This window comes from Rhynchophorus ferrugineus, unplaced genomic scaffold, assembly GCF_030347505.1.
Source record: "Rhynchophorus ferrugineus isolate W39M unplaced genomic scaffold, kcgeb_rfMv2 rfM9, whole genome shotgun sequence".
Taxonomy (NCBI): domain Eukaryota; kingdom Metazoa; phylum Arthropoda; class Insecta; order Coleoptera; family Curculionidae; genus Rhynchophorus; species Rhynchophorus ferrugineus.
Window position 1 is genome coordinate 10,010,921 of NW_027472588.1, and position 23,080 is coordinate 10,034,000.

The 23,080-nt window shown below is 31.2% G+C and overlaps 6 protein-coding genes across 14 annotated transcripts; 5 read left to right on the forward strand and 1 right to left on the reverse strand.

Annotated features, from left to right (window-relative positions):
- The first annotated feature begins 45 nt into the window (after positions 1 to 45).
- On the forward strand, positions 46 to 5,189 carry LOC143201887 (sorting nexin-13). Of its 4 annotated transcripts, XM_076413066.1 has the most exons (15): positions 46 to 171; positions 230 to 366; positions 418 to 741; positions 792 to 1,030; positions 1,082 to 1,231; positions 1,282 to 1,454; positions 1,514 to 1,630; positions 1,684 to 1,963; positions 2,022 to 2,663; positions 2,720 to 2,862; positions 3,140 to 3,358; positions 3,412 to 3,579; positions 3,638 to 3,852; positions 3,919 to 4,245; positions 4,322 to 5,189. In XM_076413066.1, exons 2-15 carry the CDS (start codon positions 254 to 256, stop codon positions 4,371 to 4,373), a joined length of 3,162 nt encoding a protein of 1,053 aa, XP_076269181.1. In that variant the 5' UTR covers positions 46 to 171; positions 230 to 253; the 3' UTR covers positions 4,374 to 5,189. The 4 variants fall into 4 exon arrangements, with proteins under 4 accessions (XP_076269181.1, XP_076269180.1, XP_076269182.1 ...); XM_076413065.1 differs by having other exon boundaries at positions 792 to 1,231; XM_076413067.1 differs by having other exon boundaries at positions 62 to 366; positions 1,088 to 1,231.
- A 793-nt stretch (positions 5,190 to 5,982) lies between these two features.
- Positions 5,983 to 11,164, reverse strand: LOC143201892 (MPN domain-containing protein). Of its 4 annotated transcripts, none has more exons than XM_076413074.1 (8): positions 10,842 to 11,136; positions 10,388 to 10,522; positions 9,688 to 9,858; positions 9,381 to 9,615; positions 9,185 to 9,323; positions 8,962 to 9,131; positions 8,656 to 8,904; positions 5,983 to 7,360 (listed from the first exon to the last, which is right to left on the reverse strand). In XM_076413074.1, exons 2-8 carry the CDS (start codon positions 10,520 to 10,522, stop codon positions 6,210 to 6,212), a joined length of 2,250 nt encoding a protein of 749 aa, XP_076269189.1. In that variant the 5' UTR covers positions 10,842 to 11,136; the 3' UTR covers positions 5,983 to 6,209. The 4 variants fall into 4 exon arrangements, with proteins under 4 accessions (XP_076269189.1, XP_076269191.1, XP_076269192.1 ...); XM_076413076.1 differs by lacking the exon at positions 10,842 to 11,136 and adding an exon at positions 9,988 to 10,119 and having other exon boundaries at positions 10,388 to 10,524; XM_076413077.1 differs by lacking the exon at positions 10,388 to 10,522 and having other exon boundaries at positions 10,842 to 11,164.
- On the forward strand, positions 11,144 to 13,298 carry LOC143201904 (uncharacterized). Its single transcript, XM_076413103.1, has 5 exons — positions 11,144 to 11,590; positions 11,653 to 12,179; positions 12,231 to 12,506; positions 12,556 to 12,759; positions 12,815 to 13,298. Exons 1-5 carry the CDS (start codon positions 11,441 to 11,443, stop codon positions 12,999 to 13,001), a joined length of 1,344 nt encoding a protein of 447 aa, XP_076269218.1. The 5' UTR covers positions 11,144 to 11,440; the 3' UTR covers positions 13,002 to 13,298.
- LOC143201897 (pickpocket protein 28) lies at positions 13,253 to 15,449 on the forward strand. Of its 3 annotated transcripts, XM_076413093.1 has the most exons (9): positions 13,253 to 13,436; positions 13,498 to 13,704; positions 13,762 to 14,073; positions 14,133 to 14,424; positions 14,495 to 14,711; positions 14,774 to 14,942; positions 14,994 to 15,082; positions 15,142 to 15,261; positions 15,320 to 15,449. In XM_076413093.1, exons 1-8 carry the CDS (start codon positions 13,333 to 13,335, stop codon positions 15,249 to 15,251), a joined length of 1,500 nt encoding a protein of 499 aa, XP_076269208.1. In that variant the 5' UTR covers positions 13,253 to 13,332; the 3' UTR covers positions 15,252 to 15,261; positions 15,320 to 15,449. The 3 variants fall into 3 exon arrangements, with proteins under 3 accessions (XP_076269208.1, XP_076269207.1, XP_076269209.1); XM_076413092.1 differs by having other exon boundaries at positions 13,256 to 13,436; positions 15,142 to 15,449; XM_076413094.1 differs by having other exon boundaries at positions 13,256 to 13,436; positions 14,495 to 14,696; positions 15,142 to 15,449.
- On the forward strand, positions 15,191 to 16,276 carry PolZ2 (DNA polymerase zeta subunit 2). Its single transcript, XM_076413115.1, has 5 exons — positions 15,191 to 15,343; positions 15,395 to 15,518; positions 15,569 to 15,851; positions 15,904 to 16,069; positions 16,137 to 16,276. Exons 2-5 carry the CDS (start codon positions 15,494 to 15,496, stop codon positions 16,254 to 16,256), a joined length of 594 nt encoding a protein of 197 aa, XP_076269230.1. The 5' UTR covers positions 15,191 to 15,343; positions 15,395 to 15,493; the 3' UTR covers positions 16,257 to 16,276.
- Position 16,277: 1 nt separating this feature from the next.
- LOC143201895 (histone H4 transcription factor) lies at positions 16,278 to 20,274 on the forward strand. The gene is made up of 9 exons (XM_076413084.1): positions 16,278 to 16,439; positions 16,489 to 16,630; positions 16,689 to 17,018; positions 17,078 to 17,230; positions 17,283 to 17,481; positions 17,537 to 17,669; positions 19,389 to 19,507; positions 19,570 to 19,910; positions 20,140 to 20,274. The coding sequence occupies exons 1-9, from the start codon at positions 16,278 to 16,280 to the stop codon at positions 20,142 to 20,144; spliced, it is 1,584 nt and encodes a 527-aa protein (XP_076269199.1). The 3' UTR covers positions 20,145 to 20,274.
- Positions 20,275 to 23,080: the final 2,806 nt, after the last annotated feature.

Below are 23,080 nucleotides of genomic sequence, written 5' to 3' on the forward strand. Positions count from 1 at the left end.
CTAGTGACAATTGCATAAAGCCTATCTAGCTAACCTTAAATCGCTGATTTTTAATGGAGTTTATTTTGACATCATTAGAAAACAAAACATTATCACCTAATTTCGAAAGCCTTTATAAATATTTACATTTAGTCAACAAAATGCTAGTTATTGTTAATGTGCAAAAGTAAAGTACGTTAGTTTTAATGTAGCTGTATTATTCAATGTGTAGTATTTATTTCCCTTCAAGATGTTATGGTGATATTTATGCGATATGGATATATCCACCTTTGGTTGGATTGGATTAATTGTGATATTAGTGTTTAACAGTTTCGGTATTTTTTGGCTATTTACCAGTATTGCTAGTATAATAGTGTTCATTTTTGGGTATACAATGGTAACAATTGCTGTTCTGTTTTATGTACTTTCTCTTTTCAGCACATTCTCACTTTTGTACTTAAAATTAGGAGACATAGAAAAATTTTACACAAAATGTTCTGGAAATCCACTAACAAGCAATCCCCAGTGTGAAGGGGGTTTAAAAAGTATTAAAAGGCTTCTCTCTAGCCCAAAGAAGACACCTAAAGCTGATAATAGAGTTACTGGAAGTGAATGCATTGATAGTTCCTTACAAGAGATATTAGGTTACATTATTAGAGATTACATACAGTCATGGTATCATATAATATCTATTGATAAAGATTTTCCAAATACAACAGTCAGACAAACTGCACAAACATTTGCTATCAATATATCAAATAGGTAATAGATAATTTAAGTGGAATTAATTTATACATTTGTATATTCTCTAGAGTGAAAGAAGTAGATTGGATACCTTTTTTAACACAAAGGTTAGTAGATGATGCAGCAACTCATTTACGATTATATAAGCAAGCTAGATCAAAAATTAAAATACAAGAAAGATCAAAAGATGTTAAAAATTCTCCTTCTAAGGATGCAAAAATGTCACCAAGGAAAAATATTCACAAAAGAAATAAAAGCGAAACAGATGTCACCTGGTATATTGGGAAAAGTTCAGAATTTAAAAGAGGTTTAATTTATAGAATGTTGTATTATACAGAATATATTTTATACTTTTTAGAGACAGAAAAATGTGCAGGAAATTCTAAATTTTATTCCTCAGAATCTTCTAACTATACACTAGAGGATTATTTTTTTGATTTAGAATTTCAAATGGAAAACAATCTAGTTTGTAGAGATTCTATTTGCATGGATAGATGTAATGAAAAAAGTAAGATACTCCATTTAATTGAAAACATATGGAATATATTCTGTTTGTAGACTTTTTGAATGAAGTTGTTGAGATATTACTCTATATTTTGTTACCTGATGATGATTTTCAATGCAAGCCTTTAAGATATTTATTAAGGGATATTTTTGCTAATGGAGTTATACTACCATTATTTGATCTGATATCTGATCCTGATTACATTAATCAAGTTATTATTTGGATTGTAAGTATTTTTCAAGTTATATCAGTGATCTTTAATATGACTAGAATTGTTTTTATTAGTGTTTAAGAGAAGCGCAAATGTCCAATGATATATTCCTAACAACATTGAGATTAACTGAAAGTTCAGAAGAATTAAATAGTACTAAAGAATTAGTTGAACATGAAATACATAATTTGGTATGTATATTATTTAAAACTTATTTATGTTCGACATCTCTTTATATTTTAAGAGATCACGGGATGCTGGTGGAGAAGATTTGTCCGTCAAACAACAGTTAAGTAGTTTAAGCTATGTCATTAAACTTATAGATAACAGATTAGCGAAAATGGACAATATAGAAATTGACTCAGACAATTTTCTTGAACAAATCCCCATAGAGAATATGAGAAGAATCAATTTATCCTTAGAACAAATTCTTAAGGATAACTTAGGTTTGTCATACTTTATGGATTTTATATCAACACACAAGAAAAAACAGATGGACCTATTTTTTTATCTTAATATTGAAGGTGGATAACATATAGTAAATTTTTGTTTTTTTGAAAGTTCCATTTTTTTGTATTTTAGGGTGGAAAAATTCAGTTAGTAAAGAATTACAAGAACTAAAAAAGAATAAGGGTTCGGAAAATGTTCACACTGTTTACGACATGATTAGATCAACAGCATTAAGCATCTATGACCAGTATCTGGGAGACAAGAAAGATGAAAAAATTCACATCGGTGCTGATATTGTACAACATTTACATTTTAAAATAAGGAATCTGAATGAAATACCTAATGAGAACTGGTTCGACAAAGTGCAAGAAGTGTTATTTCATAAGATGGAGAACGAGAGTTTAGGCCAGTTTAAGAAAAGCAAAGCTTACATCAAGCTGTTGCATGAATTAGATTTGGTTCCTCAAACGATAACTGAAGAAGACGCTCTCAGTTTGAACAGTGTTGAAAGTTTAGAGGTGGACTCATCAAAGTACAATCAAGGGGAAAACGGTGCTTTGATGATCGACAGGGCGCCAAAAATAGTGAAACATACCCGTTCATTCAGTGACGTAACAATGTTTAAAACTGAAAATAATAGTGTTCAGTTCAATCCTTACTTGAAGCTAAACATCAACATGGAAACACCCAGCATGAATACTGACAGTGCCAAAGATACAAATGAAAATTTAAGGACAGGAGAGTATAACTTACATGTCAAGATTATTGAAACAGGTACTTTAAAGATATATTAATCTTTGTAGTGTTCACATGCAGATTGGATTTTTAAGGTATTGTTTGTGAAAAGGGGAAAACTTTTGGCATATATGCCTTAAGAGTTAGCTGGCAGTATAATACAGGATATTTAGAGGAATGGCATATTTATAGAAGATACAGTGATTTCTATGACCTGCATACAAAAATAAAAGAGAAGGTGAGTGCCTAGTGAAAATAATATTTATTCTGTTAATTGTCATCACAGTTAATTGTTTTATATTATATACATTAGTGAATACTTTTGTATGTTTATATTAAATTTAGGTAATACCTCAGTCGGAGTGAAAAAAGTGTTATGAAAAAAAGAACTGTTATACAAGAATGTTTTCAAAAGCAATTTGCTCAATTTCAATCATTTTCTTTTTCATTATTAGGCGAGAAATATAAATAGCAGCCTTTGAATTTCAGTTTCTAACTACCATTTTCGCATACAGTTTCCAGATTTAGCAAAATTAGCTTTCCCAGGCAAAAAAACTTTTCACAACATGGACAGAACAGTATTAGAAAGGCGAATGAAGATGTTAGGTCACTATATGGGAGAACTGTGCCAAACTCATGTGATAAATAGCCATCATGGCCTTAAAGATCTTTTAATGTCATTTTTAGAACAAGGAGAGTATGATAGAGAAGCAGGAGGTCCTATATCTGCTACAGTAATCTTAATGAGAACAAAAGTGAGAATTTATCTTCAAGACTTTTTTTTTAGATCAATACTTTAGTTAATCCCATCAAGTCTGGAATGAAAACCATAAAAAACATGCCCGAACATTTAATCAACACCGTGGATGAAGTGGTGGAAGGTATTTCGAAAGTATTTCACAGTAAAGGCGGAAAATTACCTGAAACTAGCAAAGTTGGCGCTTCAATAGAGGAGGTTAACGAAACTGGGACCGAATTTAACAGTATTTCAATAACGCTAATGCTTATTGTAGAATGATGATAACATTCCCCTTCGGATCATGTTACTGTTGATGGACGAAGTTTTTGATTTGAAATCGAGAAACCAATGGCTGAGAAGAAGGATTGTAACGTTACTTAGACAAATTGTGAGGACGATGTTTGGTGATATTGTAAATAGAAGAATATTAGATTTTGTTTCCTATATGACTAGTCCAAAAAATGTTGCCCATTATCTCTCAGTATTTAAGTAAGTTGTTATCGATATATTTACTGGGTGACTTTTTATATTATTGATGTTTATTTTTTAATTTAGACAGTCGTTTTGGCCTAACGGCGTGAGGAATGACAAGAAGTCAGAAAGAACGCCGGAAACCAAGAGTCGAACACGCGTTGCCGCGAAGGTGGCGTTACTTTCGTGTCTGTCCGACGAACTGAAGCACATTATAGGTTCAGAGACAACTAGGAGAGGTTTAATAACCATCTTTGATCTATTCCAAAGGCCCATTTTAAACCGTAGACTTCTCTACGTACTGTTAGAAGGCGTTCTATGTACTTTGTTTCCCGAAAAAGATATCGGACCATTACTTCGGAAACTGCATTCTAAGTCAAAGAGATTAAACCACTCAAATTTTCAAGATAGGTGATATATTTTAGTGTAATTTAGTGCCATTATTTATTATTTCATCGTATTCTATGTTAATTTCAATGATTTTAAGCACCAAGAACACCTTGTTGTTTGCCACAGTGTTTGAAGATTTCTTGTTCTAGAGAAAAAATTGTTTTTGAAAGCCCCATGACAACTGAACTTACATCTTTACACCATTCTTACTAAACAACTTCCAAGCGTGAGTTAATCCGGTTAAAAGCACATCACACAGGCGTGGGCTGTGTAGCTTCATCTTTTGTTTTTGTCAGATGTAAATGATTGTGCGTAACAATCGTCAGCAGCTTATAATATTATAGAAAGTGAAATTAATAGTTCTGTAAGGGTTGTTGTCTAGTGTTCTCATCAATATTTCAATAAAACTACCCCATTTTCGTTTTTCTTCTAATTAGTGGAACTAGAATCAGAATATGAAAATATTTTAAGTAAATATTATGTATAATGGTGATAACGCGACCAAAATAAATAATATTCGATGACTGTTAAAACAAATTATTCCATATTGATAATTTTTGCAATAATATTTTTCAGTTCTATAGAATCTAAATGTTCCAATCTGTGAAACACCCACTGTATACCCAATTTATAAACTGAAACATGTTAACTCTTTTTTTTATAAATTCGTAGATAAAATCATAGTTAATTTTGTGGATCAACGTTCTAAATCTAAATCTGCCATTTGGAATATTGAACACATTAAATGTTAAATCAAAAGAATTCAACCATTTAAAAAAAATGAAATTTAATTTGAATGTTGGTATGTTTTTCACTCACCCGTTTTTCCGTCTGTTCCAAAAATAACGCTTTTAAATTCTTAATAATGTAATAGCTACTATAAATGTTGACAGTTATTTTATTTATTTATTTATATATTCTGGTATTTATGTATATTTTGCCATTAAATATCTACATCCATTTGATTATGTTGTTTTTTTCTTTATACCTTGAGCGTAAAGGGTTACAATAAACTTGTTTAATGGTCGATTTTGCTACGGGAAAACCGCCAGCTGTCACTATTTCAATAGTTCAGACATTATTTTGTTTTCTTCTTAATTGGAATGCAAAAAGGAATGACTATAGGGATGCAATATAAGAAATTCCAGTACGGCCATCTATCTTTCAACGGTCCCGAGTCGGATTTATAATCTTTAGGTTTATCTGCAGAACTCATTGTTTTGTGATACATATGTTATTACATATTTGCGTTATGAGCACGTAAATTTACATATAATATTAATACTCGTCAAACAATTACAATAATGACATTTATGTAACTAAATAATAAATATTTATGTTACATAATAAACAAATTTGAAAATGTAGTTAAACTAATTTATTTTAAAAACCATTTGTATATCCAGTAATCTGATTTTAAATTATTTATTTTATATTTAAGTAAAATGTTGCACTACAGTCATAAACTGATTTTTTGATTCAAATTCCATTTCATTTTTGACAGTGACAGTTCTGAAAATTACAAAATCAAGAACATATGATGTGATCGGCTGCTTTATTGTACAGATTAACACGCAAGAATTCAAATGTCAACAATGTTATACCTCGATGAACAACTTTTCCGATTTCATATACAATATTATTTACATTTATAATAAATTATGTTTTGGTATAATGTCACGTTCGGATAACTAAAAGTGTAGTTATATATACACTTAGAAGTTAATAAAATAAAATAAAGGAAAATAAAACCCAAGGTAAGTGTATAAATGTATTGGTCTAAAAACAATTTAACAAATGTACATTACAATACATATATAAAAATAATGTAAAGTACGCAAGCCATGAAATACGCTATAAATAAATAATGACATATAAAATATCTAAAAAATGAGATCTTAAAAATATAGCAGACCCTTACATATTTGTTTTTACTGGGAATTTTTTCATTAATTCTAGTAATACCTAGTAAGACGCTAAGCGTTTTAATCGCCAGTTAAATTTAATGGAGCTTCATTTTCTGGCGTTTCACTAGGGGTATTTTCGGAAACACTTAAGTTAGTGGGAGCAGTCTCGTTAGTAACGTCAGTGTTGGCGCTCGTAGTTTTTGGATAGCTTAAATCCAGCATAGCGTTAGGAAAATCCATTTTGGCGACTTTGGCCGGTTTTTCCTCCTCGGTGGTTGGAGTTGGCGAAGGTCTACTCAGATTCAAAGAATAATCAGCGGTACTGGTCATGATACTCGGATTTGAACAAGTTTTGGTTATACTTATGTTGGGCATATAATAATCCGATTTGGTGGTCTTCATCAGACTTGCCAAATAATCAGTCGAATAGTCCTTTCCCGTTGTCTTGGGTATATTTAAGTCCGGAGGCAGAAAGTTCATTTTGTCCTTGAAATGGAGATAATCCATGGTGAAGTCCGGCTTTGAGACTTTTATGTCGGTCGGTATTTTCAGAGTAGTGGAACTGTGCGATTTATGATCATTTTTGGAGGTTTTCGTCGAACTTGGCGTGCTACTACTATTTGGATTAAATGGCTTGAGGAGTTCCTGCATTTTAAACAAGTTGCTTTGCAGGAACATGTTATTTGCTGCCAGAGTGCTGTGCGCCATTGGGTCGGGCAGACCCAGTAAGCTGCTGGGGCTTGAGTATTTCCCTGCGTTGAAAAGCAAGCTGGAAATATCCGTAGGTAACATACCCAGGCCCGAATTTAACCCCAGAGACGCGTTAAGAGGCGGAATAACGTGATTCGGCTTTGTGACGGAAGGAACTGAGATCAGAGGTTCCTTCTCATCTGAAGAGCATTTTAAACTCTCCCTAATAAATCGCCAGATGTCCGTCTCGCTTTCGTCTCTAGGAAATTTCGATATCATCGTGCTTTTTAATTTGTCAATATACAAAGTGTTACCAACAAATTTGTCGGAGAAATTAACGAAATCTGATTCCTTCTCGTAATACTGTATACATCTGGTTATCTCTTCTTTAATGTAAGGCAAAAGCATTGCGTCTTGGATTACACTATAAGACATGAGCATAGGCCGCCCGTATTCGTTTGGTTTCGTTTCTGGTGGGGGAATAACCCAGTAGGCCATTATAGATGATTCTAGGCTTATGTTTTCATAATTATAAGGCGCTGAAACAAATTGAACTTTTATCAGTGACAGGATTAAACAGAAAAACCTAGCACTGTTGATTCACAAAAAGGACATCAACTGATTAAGGAGTGCAAAATAAAAGTGGTTGTGGTTTTGAGCAAGCATTCCATTCCATCAATAGAGACAAAATATTTGGAACAGTGGATATATTAGTAAAGCTAAGAAGAAGAAGCAAAATAATTTAAAATACATAAAAGACCAAAACAAAAAGGCTACACTTTTCAATATATGCTGAGAACATATATTAGGAATAAAAATAGTGAGGTTTGGAAACAAACGCAGTGAGAAAACGAAAAATTGAAAGTCAAGAATCAGAAGAGTAAAAGAAAATTAGTAGAAAATGAATGCAGGATAAAAATGAACTATGACCAAAGAAATATATAGTATTGAGAAGCAATCATAAGGAAATTTAAAATAACAATAACTATAAGGAAGGTAATAGGAAAAATGATTAATCGGAAATAAGAATAGACGCAAATGGAATAAGGAAGGAAATCAAAGAGGTCAAAGCGTGTTAAAAAGTAAAATAAAATGGAACAGAAACAGATAGACTTAACGATATAGATATTTTCTTTATAAGTGACCATGCTCTTCTGTGGAATGTTGAGTAAATCACCTTTTCTGATTTTGAAAATCGCCATTACTGTCGTAAAAACAGCCGGCAATTTTATTCCTGTGAAAACATGTCTATTTTTTAACAATTAAAAAAACTCAACCAAAAGAAAAAGACGAGTAATAGCCATGGAATACTTGTGGAAACTTCTAATAACAACGTCTCTAAATAAGACCCTTATATATGCTGGTTTAAACAATTTAGATTTCGACTTAAAACGCTAAAGCAGGGCTGCCAGGCCAACTAAACAAATTGCAACTTTAAACGAAAATGTATATATTCTGTAAACTGTACACATAGAAAAACGTGAGTTTTTAACTGTTTCCGATATCCCTATACAATGAAAGCGGTTAATAGATAACCCTAGCTTCACCCCCCATACTAGTCAAGATTTAGCTCCATTCGAAAGCTATTTGTTTTCATTGATATCATGCATTATCCATGAAAACATTCAACAACTACAGAGATGTCACAACAATGATTGATGATTGAACAACAAAAATCTAGTTTTTCTTCTAAAAATTTCCAACAATGACAATTTCTAGCTAGCACATTTTGAATTAACAATTTTTTGAAATTCAAATACTTTTTTCTTTTAGTTCATAATCATTAACACACACCTAGCATTTATAACTAAAGTATTATATGCTTGCAACTTACATATAATGATTCCAACACATGGAGTATAACTATTATCATGTGTTCCTCTCATTTTAATTTGATAGTCTAACTGAGCATCAATATCCCTTAAAGTAGGAGCAGCTGCTGCAAAAGGATGTGAATGGTACCATCCCACTAATGTCAGTTTTTCTTTCTCAATACTTTTCGCTATTTCAGTTTCTATCTGTGGAGCATTTGCTCTGTCAGTTTTAGTGTTTTTACATGGATATGCATGAGTTATCTGCAGATCTATAAAAATACAATTAAAACAAACATAACATTTAATTATTATTGATGAATACTCACTATGAGAATTCACTTCCCAATGGCCAGCTAGATAACCACATACCTCTGATTTGGTTAAATGACAATGAAAGTCCATTAATAAAGCCGCATTGGTATGAAGAGAAATTAGAAATGGTTGTATTTTACCCAAATTTGAAAATGGTACACATTCAATCATTGTATTAGCATCACTAGAACACAAAATATGTTTTTTTCTTCATCGATAGAGCGGAAAAATACTTACTGTGTTAATGTTCTGTTTGCAATGGTGTTATGTTTAACAACAAATCTCTGAAACATGGTTGTGTGTGTACTTGTAGTTGATGTTGGTACAGAAGTTGATGTTTTCAGAAGTTGCTCCAAATTCAAGCTATTAGCAGCAGCTACTCAAATAAACTAGTTGAAAGATCAAAAAGTATACAGTTAATAATATTTGATACCTTCTTTCTCAAGTTGTCTTTCCTCTTCCTTTTTCTTTTTATACCAAATATTTTTATAAGCGTCCAGTTTCTTGCCTTTATATTTAACAGAAGCCCATCCACAACCTGACTTTTTATCAGGGTTTATAAATCTTTTACAAGCTATAGCCCAAGCACTTGGAGATGCAAATGTTATGTCAGTTTCTTGACTTCTTATTTTTCCGTCTTCTAATAAGTCTCCCACGAATTTTTGACCCTATAGATAAACTATGGTAAATGTACATCATCAATATAAACAGTATTTTAAACTTAATATTTTGATTCTCACCAAATATTCTATTGTCATAGCACCAGCTCCAGGTTTTAAAATTCCAGCAGATAAGAGCATCTGCAAGGTAACTGTTCTGTTACTTGGATCCTTTCCAACAACTTGTTTAACTTCAACTTGATGTTTGCCATTTTCTGAGGGGATTTCTATGTGTTGTTCACTTTCAGCCTCCTAAAAGTGAATACTTTAATCGGTAAAGTTTGATATAAAACACCACAGTACATGGGCAAAAAGCATGATGTTATTATATGTGCAGAAAATACCAGTGTACAAATATGATATTTAAATAACAGTACTTACCTGAACTTTCATTTGAAATTACATGAAAAATACATAATTATATGCACTTCTATTTTATACCAACTACTTCTTTTATATAAGGAAGCAGTGCATAGTAAATTAATTTATAACATAAAGGCATGCTCTGGAAAACTAAACAATATATGTAAAATTTACTAACTAATTCAGGCACTTTTCTATGCAGGAAAGGTTTGGAAGTATTATGTTTTTGGTTAATAAAGATATATGTGATTTAATATTAACATGGAAATGCAGCATTCATATATATATGGCAAAAAAATCTCAAAAATCAAATGTAATATTATTTTTCCAAAATGTATATGATACTGCATATAAATTATTGTTAAACACCAATTAATTCTAAGAAAAGCCCAAAAACCAAAAAGAACAAAACTGAAACCTCATCGAATTCTTCCTGTTCCACCTCTGTGTCTTCCTCGCGAAAACTATTATTTTCATCATCATCTAAGTGATTGGGAGTAGAGGTTGCATTAGTATTATGACCTAATAATGCTGCTGCGAGCTGAGACTGCATCTTAAGAAAAATATCTGTGTTAAATTTGAGTTTTCCAAGTCTGAACAATTTTTATAATGTATGGAAGGGTTTATTATCCTAAACATATATTGTTTTAATGATTTTAACTGTGATGATTAGTCAATAGGAATTTGAAGATCAGAAAATCATAGAACTAAGAAAACTCAAAAACCTACTACACCCCAAAATTAAGTTAATAAAAAGCAAGAGGGTGTTTCTGAATACCATAACCTTCCCAAAGCCGAAAAGCTGATAATAAAAAAAAACTCTATCAGGAAGCTTAAAACCTTATTATCACAATGCACAATTACTTACATACCTGTTGTTAAAACCGATGTTCGGTAAACCTACAACAATGATGTTTTCTTGATTTTAATATTTTGACACTTAATTAGTTATACACTAATATTGTATAACTAATTAACTATATACCACAGAAAAACGTTAAATCAGTACATTTTTAAACAAAAGCTATGTATAGGACGGCAATAGTTTTACACAAATTAAAAGCAGTTATATTTACAAAAATCAATTATTGTGAACTTGATTGCCGCGTTAAACTATTCATTGACTACATAAACATTGAATCGTATTGGATAGACTTAACAAAACATTTCCATCATTGACACTTAATCTGTCACTTGTGTCAATAGAAGAACTTTCGTATTGTTATTTTTACTAACCGGTTATTTTTTAATCACAAAATATACAGACTTATTTCAATGTTTTGTGTTTATAACTCAATAATAGGCCAAATGTCAATTTCCACTTTATATATTTTTTTTATTTTGGGGAACTTAAATATAACGCCGTTTAAATATGAAACATTTTAATTTAAGATAATACAAATTTAACATTAAAGTAATGTGACTATTACATCTCTTGTATTTTTTTGAGCTACAAGTTTTTTGTTAAACAATGTCTACATATATGAATAATAGTGTTAAAAATGTTTGTCGAACCTGCATGTCTACAGATACCAATGTAACATCATTATTTGCTGTTTTGAGTTTATCTAACAAAGAAGAACCCTTGTATTCTATATTATATAAATGTACATCAATTGAGGTAAAGAAAATGGAGACAATTTTGCACACTAAAGCTTTGTAATAAAACATGTTTCATTATAGGTTTTTGATAATGACTTGCTACCACACAATATATGTAACAGTTGTTTAGAAAAGCTAGCCCTTTGTTATTTGTATAGAGAACTATGCTTCGATACACAACATAAGCTTCAACAACTCCTTGAATCTCAAAAGCAACTAGTCTCTTATATAATAAATTCCAATACTCAAACAGACTTAAATGTTTGTGAGAACCCAAATAATGAGTCATTAAAAAATACTGATATATCTAAAGTTAATATAACATGCTCAGAAACCATTAATGTACCAGATATAGAAAATGATGATAAACAAAAGTTATATGAGTCCTGTGATTCTGAAAATTTAGTCTGTGATAAACAAAATTCTTGTGATGAAACTGATGAAGATATTTTGACTACTAAAGAAATTAATATGGAAAAAGAGGATACTATTTCGTGTAAAATATGCTCCAAGAAATTAAATTCAAAATATTCCCTTAATAGACATTTAAAAATACATTCTGATAACGAAAAACTAAAGTGCCATGTCTGCTTTAAAAAATTTACTAGGTAAACTGCAAATATTTTCATGTTATTTTGTTACATTATACAGTTTTGCAGAACAAGTGATGTAAAGAGGCATATGTCAATGCATACTGGAGACAAACCATTTTCTTGTTCAATTTGTCAGAGGTCTTTTACACAATCGGGGACATTGTTAGCCCACCTAAGGAAACACACTGGATATGAGAGTCAAAAATTGTTAAAAAACAAATCTCAGGATCCTCATTTGTGTTCGATTTGTGGAAAGTCTTTTAAACATTCATCAACACTTACCATTCATCTAAGGCGGCATCTTGGTGAGAAACCATATGCATGTGATGTCTGTCAGTTACGGTATGTTTTTTCCTATATTATGAATTAAACACTAATTAATAAAATTTAGATTTGTATCAAGTGGAAGGTTGAAATCTCATAGGAGAGTTCATACAGGAGAAAGACCATTTGTCTGCAATATTTGTCAAAAAACGTTTGCTCATTCTACAGCAATTTCCAGACATTTTAAAACACACGTTGACTTAAAGCCGCACACATGTACTTATTGTTCAAAACAATTTACCACAGCCTACTATTTAAATATCCACATAAGGTTAGTTGTTATTTTAACTTATCCAGGATTACTATTCTAAATAAACATTTTTTAGACAACATACAGGCGAAAAACCCATCAGATGTAAAACATGTGATAAAGCCTTTGCTGATCCGAAGAATTTAAAACAACATGAAAAAATTCATACTGATGATAAACCATACACATGTGGTATTTGTGGGAAAGCCTTCAGAAGACGACATCACTTAAAAACTCATATGAATTTACATAATAAATCTTAGAATGTTCATATCGTGGTTTTATCAATTTTGATATAGATAATATAGCTGATACAATTTAAACAGTTTTCGATAAAAGTCAGTCATATTTAACATGGTTTATGCTAAGAGTCATTAAGGGCAACAATGTCAAGTAAATATCAATTTTTCATGTGAAACCTAAAGGGATATGAATATTTTATATCATAAAATGTATTTACATTTTATCTATAGCCATTTTACTGATAAAAATCTACATGTTCACTGTAGTTTCTCTTAAATAAAAAATATTAACTAAACAATTAAATGCAGTATATATTGGATCCTTTTATTATTTTCTATAGAGACCATAGAAATGAAGCCACAAAACCAGTCGACTTCTGATATAATTAATAACTTTTTAAAATATTCCACAATACCTATATGTAAATATTTAAATAAATCTTCAAAATGTGAGAGGTAGTCATTAAACTTACTAGATATTTCTCGATGGCAAATAGTTATTAATCGAAAATTGTAGGACCTTCTGGCTCTCCGTTTTACTTTTTGGCATAACAAGCACTGTAGTCGTAACGGTGTTCATCTATAACGGCTGGATAACAGAACCTACTTTTGTTACGTTGGAGCCTTCCAGTTTACCGATTACGGAAGTCGAGTTTCCAGGAATTGCGTTATGTAACATGAATAAAATTAGTAAAATCAAGGCGGAAAAGCTGGCAGAAGAAATGTAAGCCCAAAATCTAGTTGGCGGCCAATTGTTCTCCAAAAATATATCGTATTTTAGACACAAAAATAATCTAAATGAACCAATGAGCGTCATATTACAAACAGTACAGCTATTGGGGAGTTTATACGATTTCAGCATAGCCGGGTTTAGTCGCTTTGCCAAATATCAAGATATTTTGGACTCCTACATCAATTCAACTGACTTAACAAAAACTCTTTTAAATTTGATGGTGCCATGCGATGAGATGTTATTTAATTGCAGCTGGAACTCAGTTACCTATGACTGTAAAGACATATTTCAAACCAGGCTCAGCGACAGTGGTTTTTGTTGCATGTTTAACTATGTGAGAGCATCCACTAGACCCGACTTGTATGTATATATTCTTCGATATATATTATATAAATTTACAAGCTAATTATAACTTCAAGATACGACGAACACATTAACAGGCCAATTCCCACCGAAGTTAAACATTTCGAAGGTCGCAATCTCGGAAATGGATTGTCGGTCACAATTAACAATAATTTGAGCGATTATTTTTATACAACCATGGCTACTCAAGGAATTCTACTAAAGGCCTTTTTCCCAGCGGACTACCCAGATTTAAGTAGTGGTTCACTGAAAGAAGTTGTAATACGAGAGAACTCCGAAGTTTTTATTCAATTGGACCCTAATAATTTAAAATGTGACAACCAAATCAGATCCATGCCCCGGTCACTGGTGAGATAATTCTTTTTCTCGTAAATTTATTAGGGTTTAATTAATTTATTAACCCTGACATATATTTCAGCGAAAATGTAAATTTTTTGACGAGGAGAACGTTGGATTTGGGGAATATTCGTCTAGTAACTGTTATGTCGTATGTAAAATAAAAAGCTATTTGGCGCTGTGCAACTGTATACCATTTATGTTTCCAATACTATCACAAGTAGATAGGGAAACCATACGGTTTTGTAGTATAATTGACATACCCTGCCTAAATAAATTTCAAAGTAACCATATTTCTAGTAGGCCCTGTTTAAACGCATTTGCTTTTTTAAGTTATAGAATTTCACTCTAAATTTTTCAGATAAAATATTACGATATTACCCGAATGATATAAATTTAGCTGAACAACCAGAATTACAACTAGAATATCATGATTCTCTTGAGTGTAATTGCATACCGAATTGTAACGATATGGATTTTGATGTTAACATTAATGAAGTTGAATTCCACAATGTTAACGAATCATATCAGTGAGTTGCTGATTATTAAGTTTTAATCAATGAATTTTAAATATATTTCAGGCACAGTTCAAAAATACACTTATTCACAACTTCAGCGTATACAAATTTATTTAAGAAAACATCTACTATTACTTGGTATGAGGCATTAAGTAAGTCAATTTACCAAAAATCAAATCAAACATTTTTAGTTAAAGCTATTTGTTTTCAGGCAATTTTGGCGGTATTATGTCTCTATTTCTGGGAATCAGCATGATCACTATAGTCGAAATGCTATTCGTCTGCGTAAAAATAACCTGGGTGAATTTAAAAATGTGTTAATAATATAATTGTAATAATTGTACAAATAATTAAGTAAATACTAATATATACAAATTTAATGTTTACAGACATAAACATCCATTAGAAAAAAAGTAATGTTCTTGTCGGTTAACCTCAATGATATTCTAACCCAATTGTTTTAGATTTATAACGTATTAATGTTTATTTGATATATTTTAATATATACATTCAGTTAGATCGAACTTTTATTTATGCTAAACCTATTTTAGTATAATATCTAAATGAGTACAACTGATCAACAAACAGGTACGTATTTAAAACAAGTAAAGAATTTCACAATATTTAGAAAAAATCAGTTGGTGTTTTAGTAGAATTCTTTGAGGTAGTTATCAGTAATATATTGTTTGTTCGAAAACTATATCCTGATGCTATATTTGAACCTAGAAAGAAGTATGGCGTTGTTGTCTATCAGATTATTCATCCAGGAGTGAAGAATTACATAAGGGATTGTTTAAAAGCTGTAGAATTCCACTGTAAAAGGAAACAGCTTCAGCGTCTATTCGTTTGTTTTGAATCTGATGATCACATTGTTGATAAATGTGTCTTTGATATTTTAAATATATCTGAAGTCAATGATTTGTATGTCACAATATATCGCCTTCAAATATTTGACTGATTAGTTTGGTTTTAGTGATCCTTTTTTTGTAGAATTGGAACAATGTTTTAGGAATTTTATTCTCAGTTTACATACATCTGACATTTATTTATCAAATTTAAGTGGAAATGCCACTTTCAGTATCAGATTACAAACAAATTTTTCCTCTGCAGTAGAATTTAATGAAGAGCCAATGTTTGAGGTAAATGCATATGTAATTGAAATTGTAATATTGAAATATGCAGTTTGCATTCTATTGTTTTCCTTAGGATTTTCCATGGGTGGAAGAAAGCAGTTCACAAAATTTTGATGAGCTTGGAACTTCAATTATCCCTTTGCATAGTATAAAGATGAAAAACATAAACTTACAGATTTTTTTTGAAAAATAAATAAAAAACTATTTAGAAGATATGGATTGTAGTGAAGAAGGCCAAAAGTCAAAAACTTTAGCAGTCTTTAAAAATGTTATTACTGAAGATAAGCCCAAGAGAAAATTTTTCAGGTCAAATACAAATTCCGATGAAGATATATCTGACTCTGAATTAGTTATTGTTGATGAGCTTAAAGAAGAGGTATAGTAGTTTGTATATATTTTTCTAAATTTAATTTTAATAATTTTAGTCAGTCAAAAGAAAGAAATATGGTGTTCGCCTTAAAGAAGAACCTCTTAATATGAAATGCTTATGGAACTCTTGTAATAAACTATTTTCTGATTCAGAGAAGTTTTATAATCATTTGATTGAACATTATGAAACTGAAACAGGTCTGTTGTACATTATTTGTGCAATTGTAATATTGAATTTAATATCATGGTTGTTTAGATTTGTTTTGTAAGTGGCTTGACTGCCCTTATGCAGACACTATAGAATCTGCACAGATTTTTAAAAAACACATTACATATCATGGATATATTACTAAACTTGTTAATATTGGAGAAAATGTTTTGGCAAGAAATACTCTACCAGATTGTCAAGTTAATAGTTGTTACACAATTGATGTCAAAAAAGATAATTATGTTTGTTTGTGGGAGGATTGCAACCATGGTTGTGTTACAGTGCAAGATTTTTATGGTCATGTAGAGTGTCATGCAAGAGGAGCACCAACAGGAAGAAAGAAGAAAGAAACAGGTGTGATAATGTGTCATTGGCAGCGTAAGTATAGTAATAATAATTTTGGGGTGATAATGGTCCAATTAAATTTGTTTTTTCAGTATGTAGATTAAAGTTTTCCACACGATACCGATTATCGGATCATTTAAGAGTCCATACAGGTGAAAGAATTATTGCATGTCCCACGTGTTATTCGCAGTTTGCGACGAAAACCACATTTTGCGATCACAGAAAGCGACAGTTGAAAAGCTATAGTAAATAAAACTACTCTGATTGAAATTGGATATTTTAATACAATTATTTTAGTGAGAAGTTTTCAATGTTCGCAGTGTTTAAAATTATTTTCGAGCGAGAGAATTCTGAGCGACCATATGCGCTCTCATATTAATCAGTATAAATGTACATTGTGCGATATGACCAGTCCAAAGCCTTCTATGTTGGCCAAACATTATAGGTATAAACACATGAATGTGAGATCATACTGTTGTAGTTTTTGTGATAAAACGTGAGTGCTTAAAAAATGTTTTAATATGATTTTTTATATTAGATAATTTTTTTAGATTTGTGGAAAAATGTAATTTAAACACGCATTTGTTGACTCATAAAGAAAAACCTTTTAAGTGCGATGAGTGCGATTTTGGATGTAAGAGTAAAGTGGGACTTACGAATCATAAAATAAAGAAGCATGGCAAGGTAAGTGATGAACTTCCTCCAATTTTTCATTACTGTCAGCTCTCCGAGTCAGTGGCGGCTCGTGCACAAGCACCGCTGTGCTGCAGAGCTTAAAAAAAACGCTATCGCTATTATTTATCTGGGCCACATTATTGTGCCCAGATAAGCAGATTAAGCACAGCTTAAAAAAAACGTTATCGCTATTATTTATCTGGGCCACATGATTGTGCTCTGCGCGCTCCCTTAGACACCCGCGCGGCATTCGCTACCTCCGTGCCCTTTCGAACGGTTTATAACAAGACCCATTTCGCTGCGAGTTTTACGCGACTTTGAACTAGTAGTTAAAAATAACAATATTAATAACTGTGACTAAGGAAATATCTTTAATTTAATTAACGAAGAAATATTAAAATTTAAAGGAAAAGGTAGCACTTTAGCAGAGCAGATTATGCGTATTGGATAAATATACAGAGACATTATTAAAATTTGTCATAATTGCGTTACATTTTTGCCTTGGGATTTTGAATTGGCTCTTAGGGGACATGATGAGAGCGATACTTTCTAGAATCCTGGGATATTTCGTGCATTTGGACGTGGATAACATTTCCGGCTGAACTAGCACTCTGTGAGCACCTAAAGAATGCTTCAGTATTTAAAAGCACCTCCAAAGAAATACAGGACGATCTGTTACACTGTATGCTTGAAGTTTGTCAAGAAACAAATAATTGAGGAAATTAATAGTTCATTTTTGGCGATCATGGCGGATGAAAGAACTAATGTTGCTGCAAAATCTCAAATTGCGGTTATTTTTAAATATGTTCGCGATGGTGGGCCAATTGGACGTTTTTGGAACTGCTTAAGACATTCCTGGCTTTTTTAATAATTAACCCAAACCAGTTGGATATATGGACTATTAATGTTGTGTGCGAAAATAGAAACCATCTCATGAGTGTATGGGTGAAATATAAGATCAGTTCTCCAGCAACACAGTCCATAGTATTTTTTGGCTAACTTTAGTGAGGCATCAGATATAATAAGTCATGAGTCACCAGAAAATAAACGTAACAGTCCAGGCAACAGTAAATATGATCACCGAATTTCTGCTTTAGAGATGTGATGTTATAATAAATTGTGCAAAAGGTCGATTTCATTTTAAGGAGCATGTAGTAGTTGCGTCAGTGTCTTTTCGGAATACTTTGGAAAGTATTGCGGAAAATTTCCTGACGATAAACCCACTTCCGCATATTTCTTTTATCCCACGTTTGGTAAACAATGATTACGAACTGAACTGTCAGTTATTTATTCAAGAAATGATTTCAGAGTATTAAATGGCGAACCACCTCTTGAGACACGTGGAATGAGACTAGAAAATTTGTAGAAATCGTTGTAAGAACTCCCCTGACAACATCGGAGGCCGAAAGGTGTATCGAATATTAAAGAATATCAAAATCTTTCTCAGAAATTCATTGGCCAAATATCGTTTAACAGCGGTTTCCATGCTATCTATTGAAAAACATTTTATTTCCGAAATAGACAAGTTTAATGACAAAGTGATTACCATATTTGAACAGAAACAAACGTACGATGGACTTAATTTATAAAAAAAAACAGGTACGTTTTTTTTTGCAAAAATTGCAAAGCACCTTAAAAATTTTATTAGGAGCCGCCACTCACAAATAAAAATCACCAATAAAACTTGATCTTTATAATTCTGTGTACAAAATAAAGAACGTTTTTTAGGATAGTTTTCAATACGAATGCCAGGCCTGTAAGTTACAGTTTTTACGAGGTAGTTATCTAACGAAGCATTTAATGACATTCCACAAATTCCAATGGCCCTCCGGACATTCACGCTTTAGGTATATTATTCAACGATCGCCATGAAAAAAAAAGCTTTTTCAACGTAAAATGTTGCTTGTAGATATAGAAAGGATTCCGACGGAGTTTTCCGGCTTCAAACCGTTCGATACGAAAGTTTGGAAGTGACAGAGGAAATGATCAAAAGCGAATCTATGAAGCCCAAATTGAAGACGACGTCGTCTACTAATAATTCAACATGCGACGATGACAGGAACGCGTGTCAGTTAACTGTTGTACCAGAAGAAAGTAACTCGATCAAGTGCGTGGACAATGTTGATATTATTAAAGCTTCGGACGTAAAAAATAGAGAAGTTATCATTACTATAGAGGATGTGGACGAAAATGGCGAAATTATAAAAACGGAGGAAATTAAAATATCAGAAATCGTGCTCATGCAACCAGGTTAGCTATTTTATCGATTTGTTGTATTAATGGTCGTATATTCTAGTTACAATAGGTTATATTTACTAAATGATATGTATAGTCTGTTCAAAGTTATTTTGTACATACTTCATCACAGTTTTATTTGAGTTTGGCTTTGTCATACAACATAAATCTAATCTAAATAAAATAATTGAACAAAAGTGTTATCAAATATAATTTATTTTAACATTATATTATAATATTATAGGTTAGAGTTATAATCTCTTGTCACTATTACTTCAAGAATTTTGCGTATGTCTGACAACCGAACGTCCTTGACTTGAAAAGAAAGAAAAAAAAAGAAAAGTTTTAGGCTTTTTTTAAAGGACAACTTCAAATATAAATAGTTTTAGCTTAGGGGCTTTTTATATTAATTATGAGGATAATTATGAAAGTATATTCTGCGTCTTTAATTTGTTTCAAATTAGTATAAATTGGTTACAGGTTTCTAATCTAACGTATTTTTATACTTGTAATTTAAATTTTTATTAAAATGTAGAAACAAATAATAGTGTTATTTTATTCTATTTTTTGCTTTTCCCTGGCATGCTCATGATACCAGACTTAATTTGGTCCTTTAATTGTTGAAAAGTGTATCATTCAATGTATTACTTGACTCCCCTTTTTGATGATGATAATATAATTTGATGAATATGATGAATGATATAATGATATTTTATTGACAAACCTACAACCTGCATGAATCTAATGCAGGTTACAGGTAAAATAATAATATATAAGATAATTTCTGTAAAGAGTTTGACTTCATCAATCTTTTATTAATTTCCTCCTTTTTTCTAACATTGCAGCTGTTTTTTTTCTAAATTTTTAGAATTAGTAATTGTCAAATATAATGAAATGTATACATGTATTACATATATAGTCAATTCAAAATAGCAGTGACACGGGAGACTTGTCAAAACGTCGCAATGTTGCCGCAGCTACTCTGAGTTTTAGTACAATTAGGCTCTGACATATAACAACATTTCAATATAAATAAAATAATCGAACAAATATTCTATTATATATAATTTATTTTAACATTATAGTATATCAAATGCATTTATTATCGAAGAACTTAAAACTACAATTAATTTTACAACCACAGTAATTTATAGGTTAGAGTTGTTTTATTATATATACATTGAGCTTTTTTCCGCGTTAGTATCGGTAGGGTTCTAGACGCGTTTTTGTATGTAGTGGTATCCCCCGAAGGCCTAATCCACTTAATTAACAATTGTAAATCTGAGTAATGTATTTTACTTTCATTAGAAAGCATATTTATGTTTTACACTTAGTTCTTGTTTCTTTCTACGCAAGTCATTATGATATTACTATATATCTCTTTAGTTTGCCCTGTTACTATCTGTATACATCTTTCTTGATAAAACTACATTTAATCACTGCATTCTCCTTAATATATTTGCCATATCTGCAAAACAGTTAGTGTTGTTTCTTTATGAGTAGTTAATCAATGTTAACCAAACGTTCATGTATATTCTGAACAATAACATACATGCTCATATTGCTTTCACACTCTATAATACAATTCCCTACAATTAAAGTATATTAATTCTATACTGACCTTTAGTGGTTTCCTCTTTCATTACCCTGTCTTAATTATAATCGTCAGCATTGAATCATAAACCAAAATTCATAAAGTTTTATTCAATCACAGTCACTTTCAGAAATACTAGTCAAGTTAATAACCAAGCTGTTTATTTCCAATCTATTAAAAACTTGCCCAAGATTCTACCATTTGTCGATTTCTTATTCAATGTGTCTGATCGAGCTCATACAAACAGAAGGTGTTATTTTCGACAATGCTTCTTTCCATAAATCCAGACAGTTATTGTTTGAATATCCTCCTCGACCTGAATGTCTATTGTAATAATTCTTTGCAATGACCCATATCAACTTAATTGGGTTAAAAATGCAGTGATAGGGAGGAAGACGTAATACTCTGTGGCCATAATATTCAGTATTGTGATCTAGTATGTATTTTTTCTCAGGCTTAATTCTAAAAAAATAAATTACATAAAATGCAATTAAATATTTCATTTATATTTACCGAGTAATAATTTGAAATAGTTCATTCTTTAACATGATATCCTCGAAACTTATTTTATGTACTTTTTTTTATTTACTACCATTCCTTAATTGCGATTGTATTCTTTTAAAAGCAATCTCTGGAAGTTCCATTAAACCTCTTCGTGGGTTATCTTTACACTACTTAAATCCTATATTATCCAACAATGTATGAACGGATGTTCGACATCTCTTAAATAGCTGTATATCTTTTGGATCTTTGTGGATACTTTCCAGACTAACAATTTTATATGAAATAATTGTATTACATTATGTTTCGATTGAAAAAATTACTTACTGTTTTATACATTCGTCACCTGTTTCACATAAACACGGCTTCTTTTTGGAGAATTTAAGATTTTATTGTTTTTTATTTTTTGAGATATTTTAGTGGCCGTGTCCGTATTAATATACAGTGCAGCTGCAAGGCGCAAAACATATTTTCACTAAAAACCGCCGCTATTTCAAACTCATTAAAACAAAGCGTTAAAACCACGTTTGCCGATTTATAACCCGTAATTATAATATTTTGAGGAATTTTCAGGCGTTTGGCAAACGGACAACTGTTGCAGGCTAATTACATGTCCGTTACATGTTCGAATTTTCCTAACAGTATTCTAGCTCTTTTTAAATAGAATAAAATGACAAGGATAATATTGTCTGACTGTAAAACGAAATTACAACTTTAGACAGACATATATTGACACTCGGGTCACTGCTATTTTGAATTGTCTATATATCTTCATACAGTTACTGTATAACAATTCATATGAATAAAAGTGACATTGACAGTTTTTCGTTTTTTTTAATATATTTGATACGTAGAAATTAATATATTCATACAATATAGTCATTGATACAATAACACTTTGCTTTCATCAGTTTCTTGTTAATTTCATCTTTTATTACATTTGAAGAACTATGTCAAATTTAACCAAATTTATATTACAGAAAAGCGCACGCATACAAAGAACAGCCATACATTTTCTAGTTTCTTTTGGTGCAACTTTTTATCGGGATTATTTTTATACATTCGTCATTTAGAAATTAGAAACAAAAGA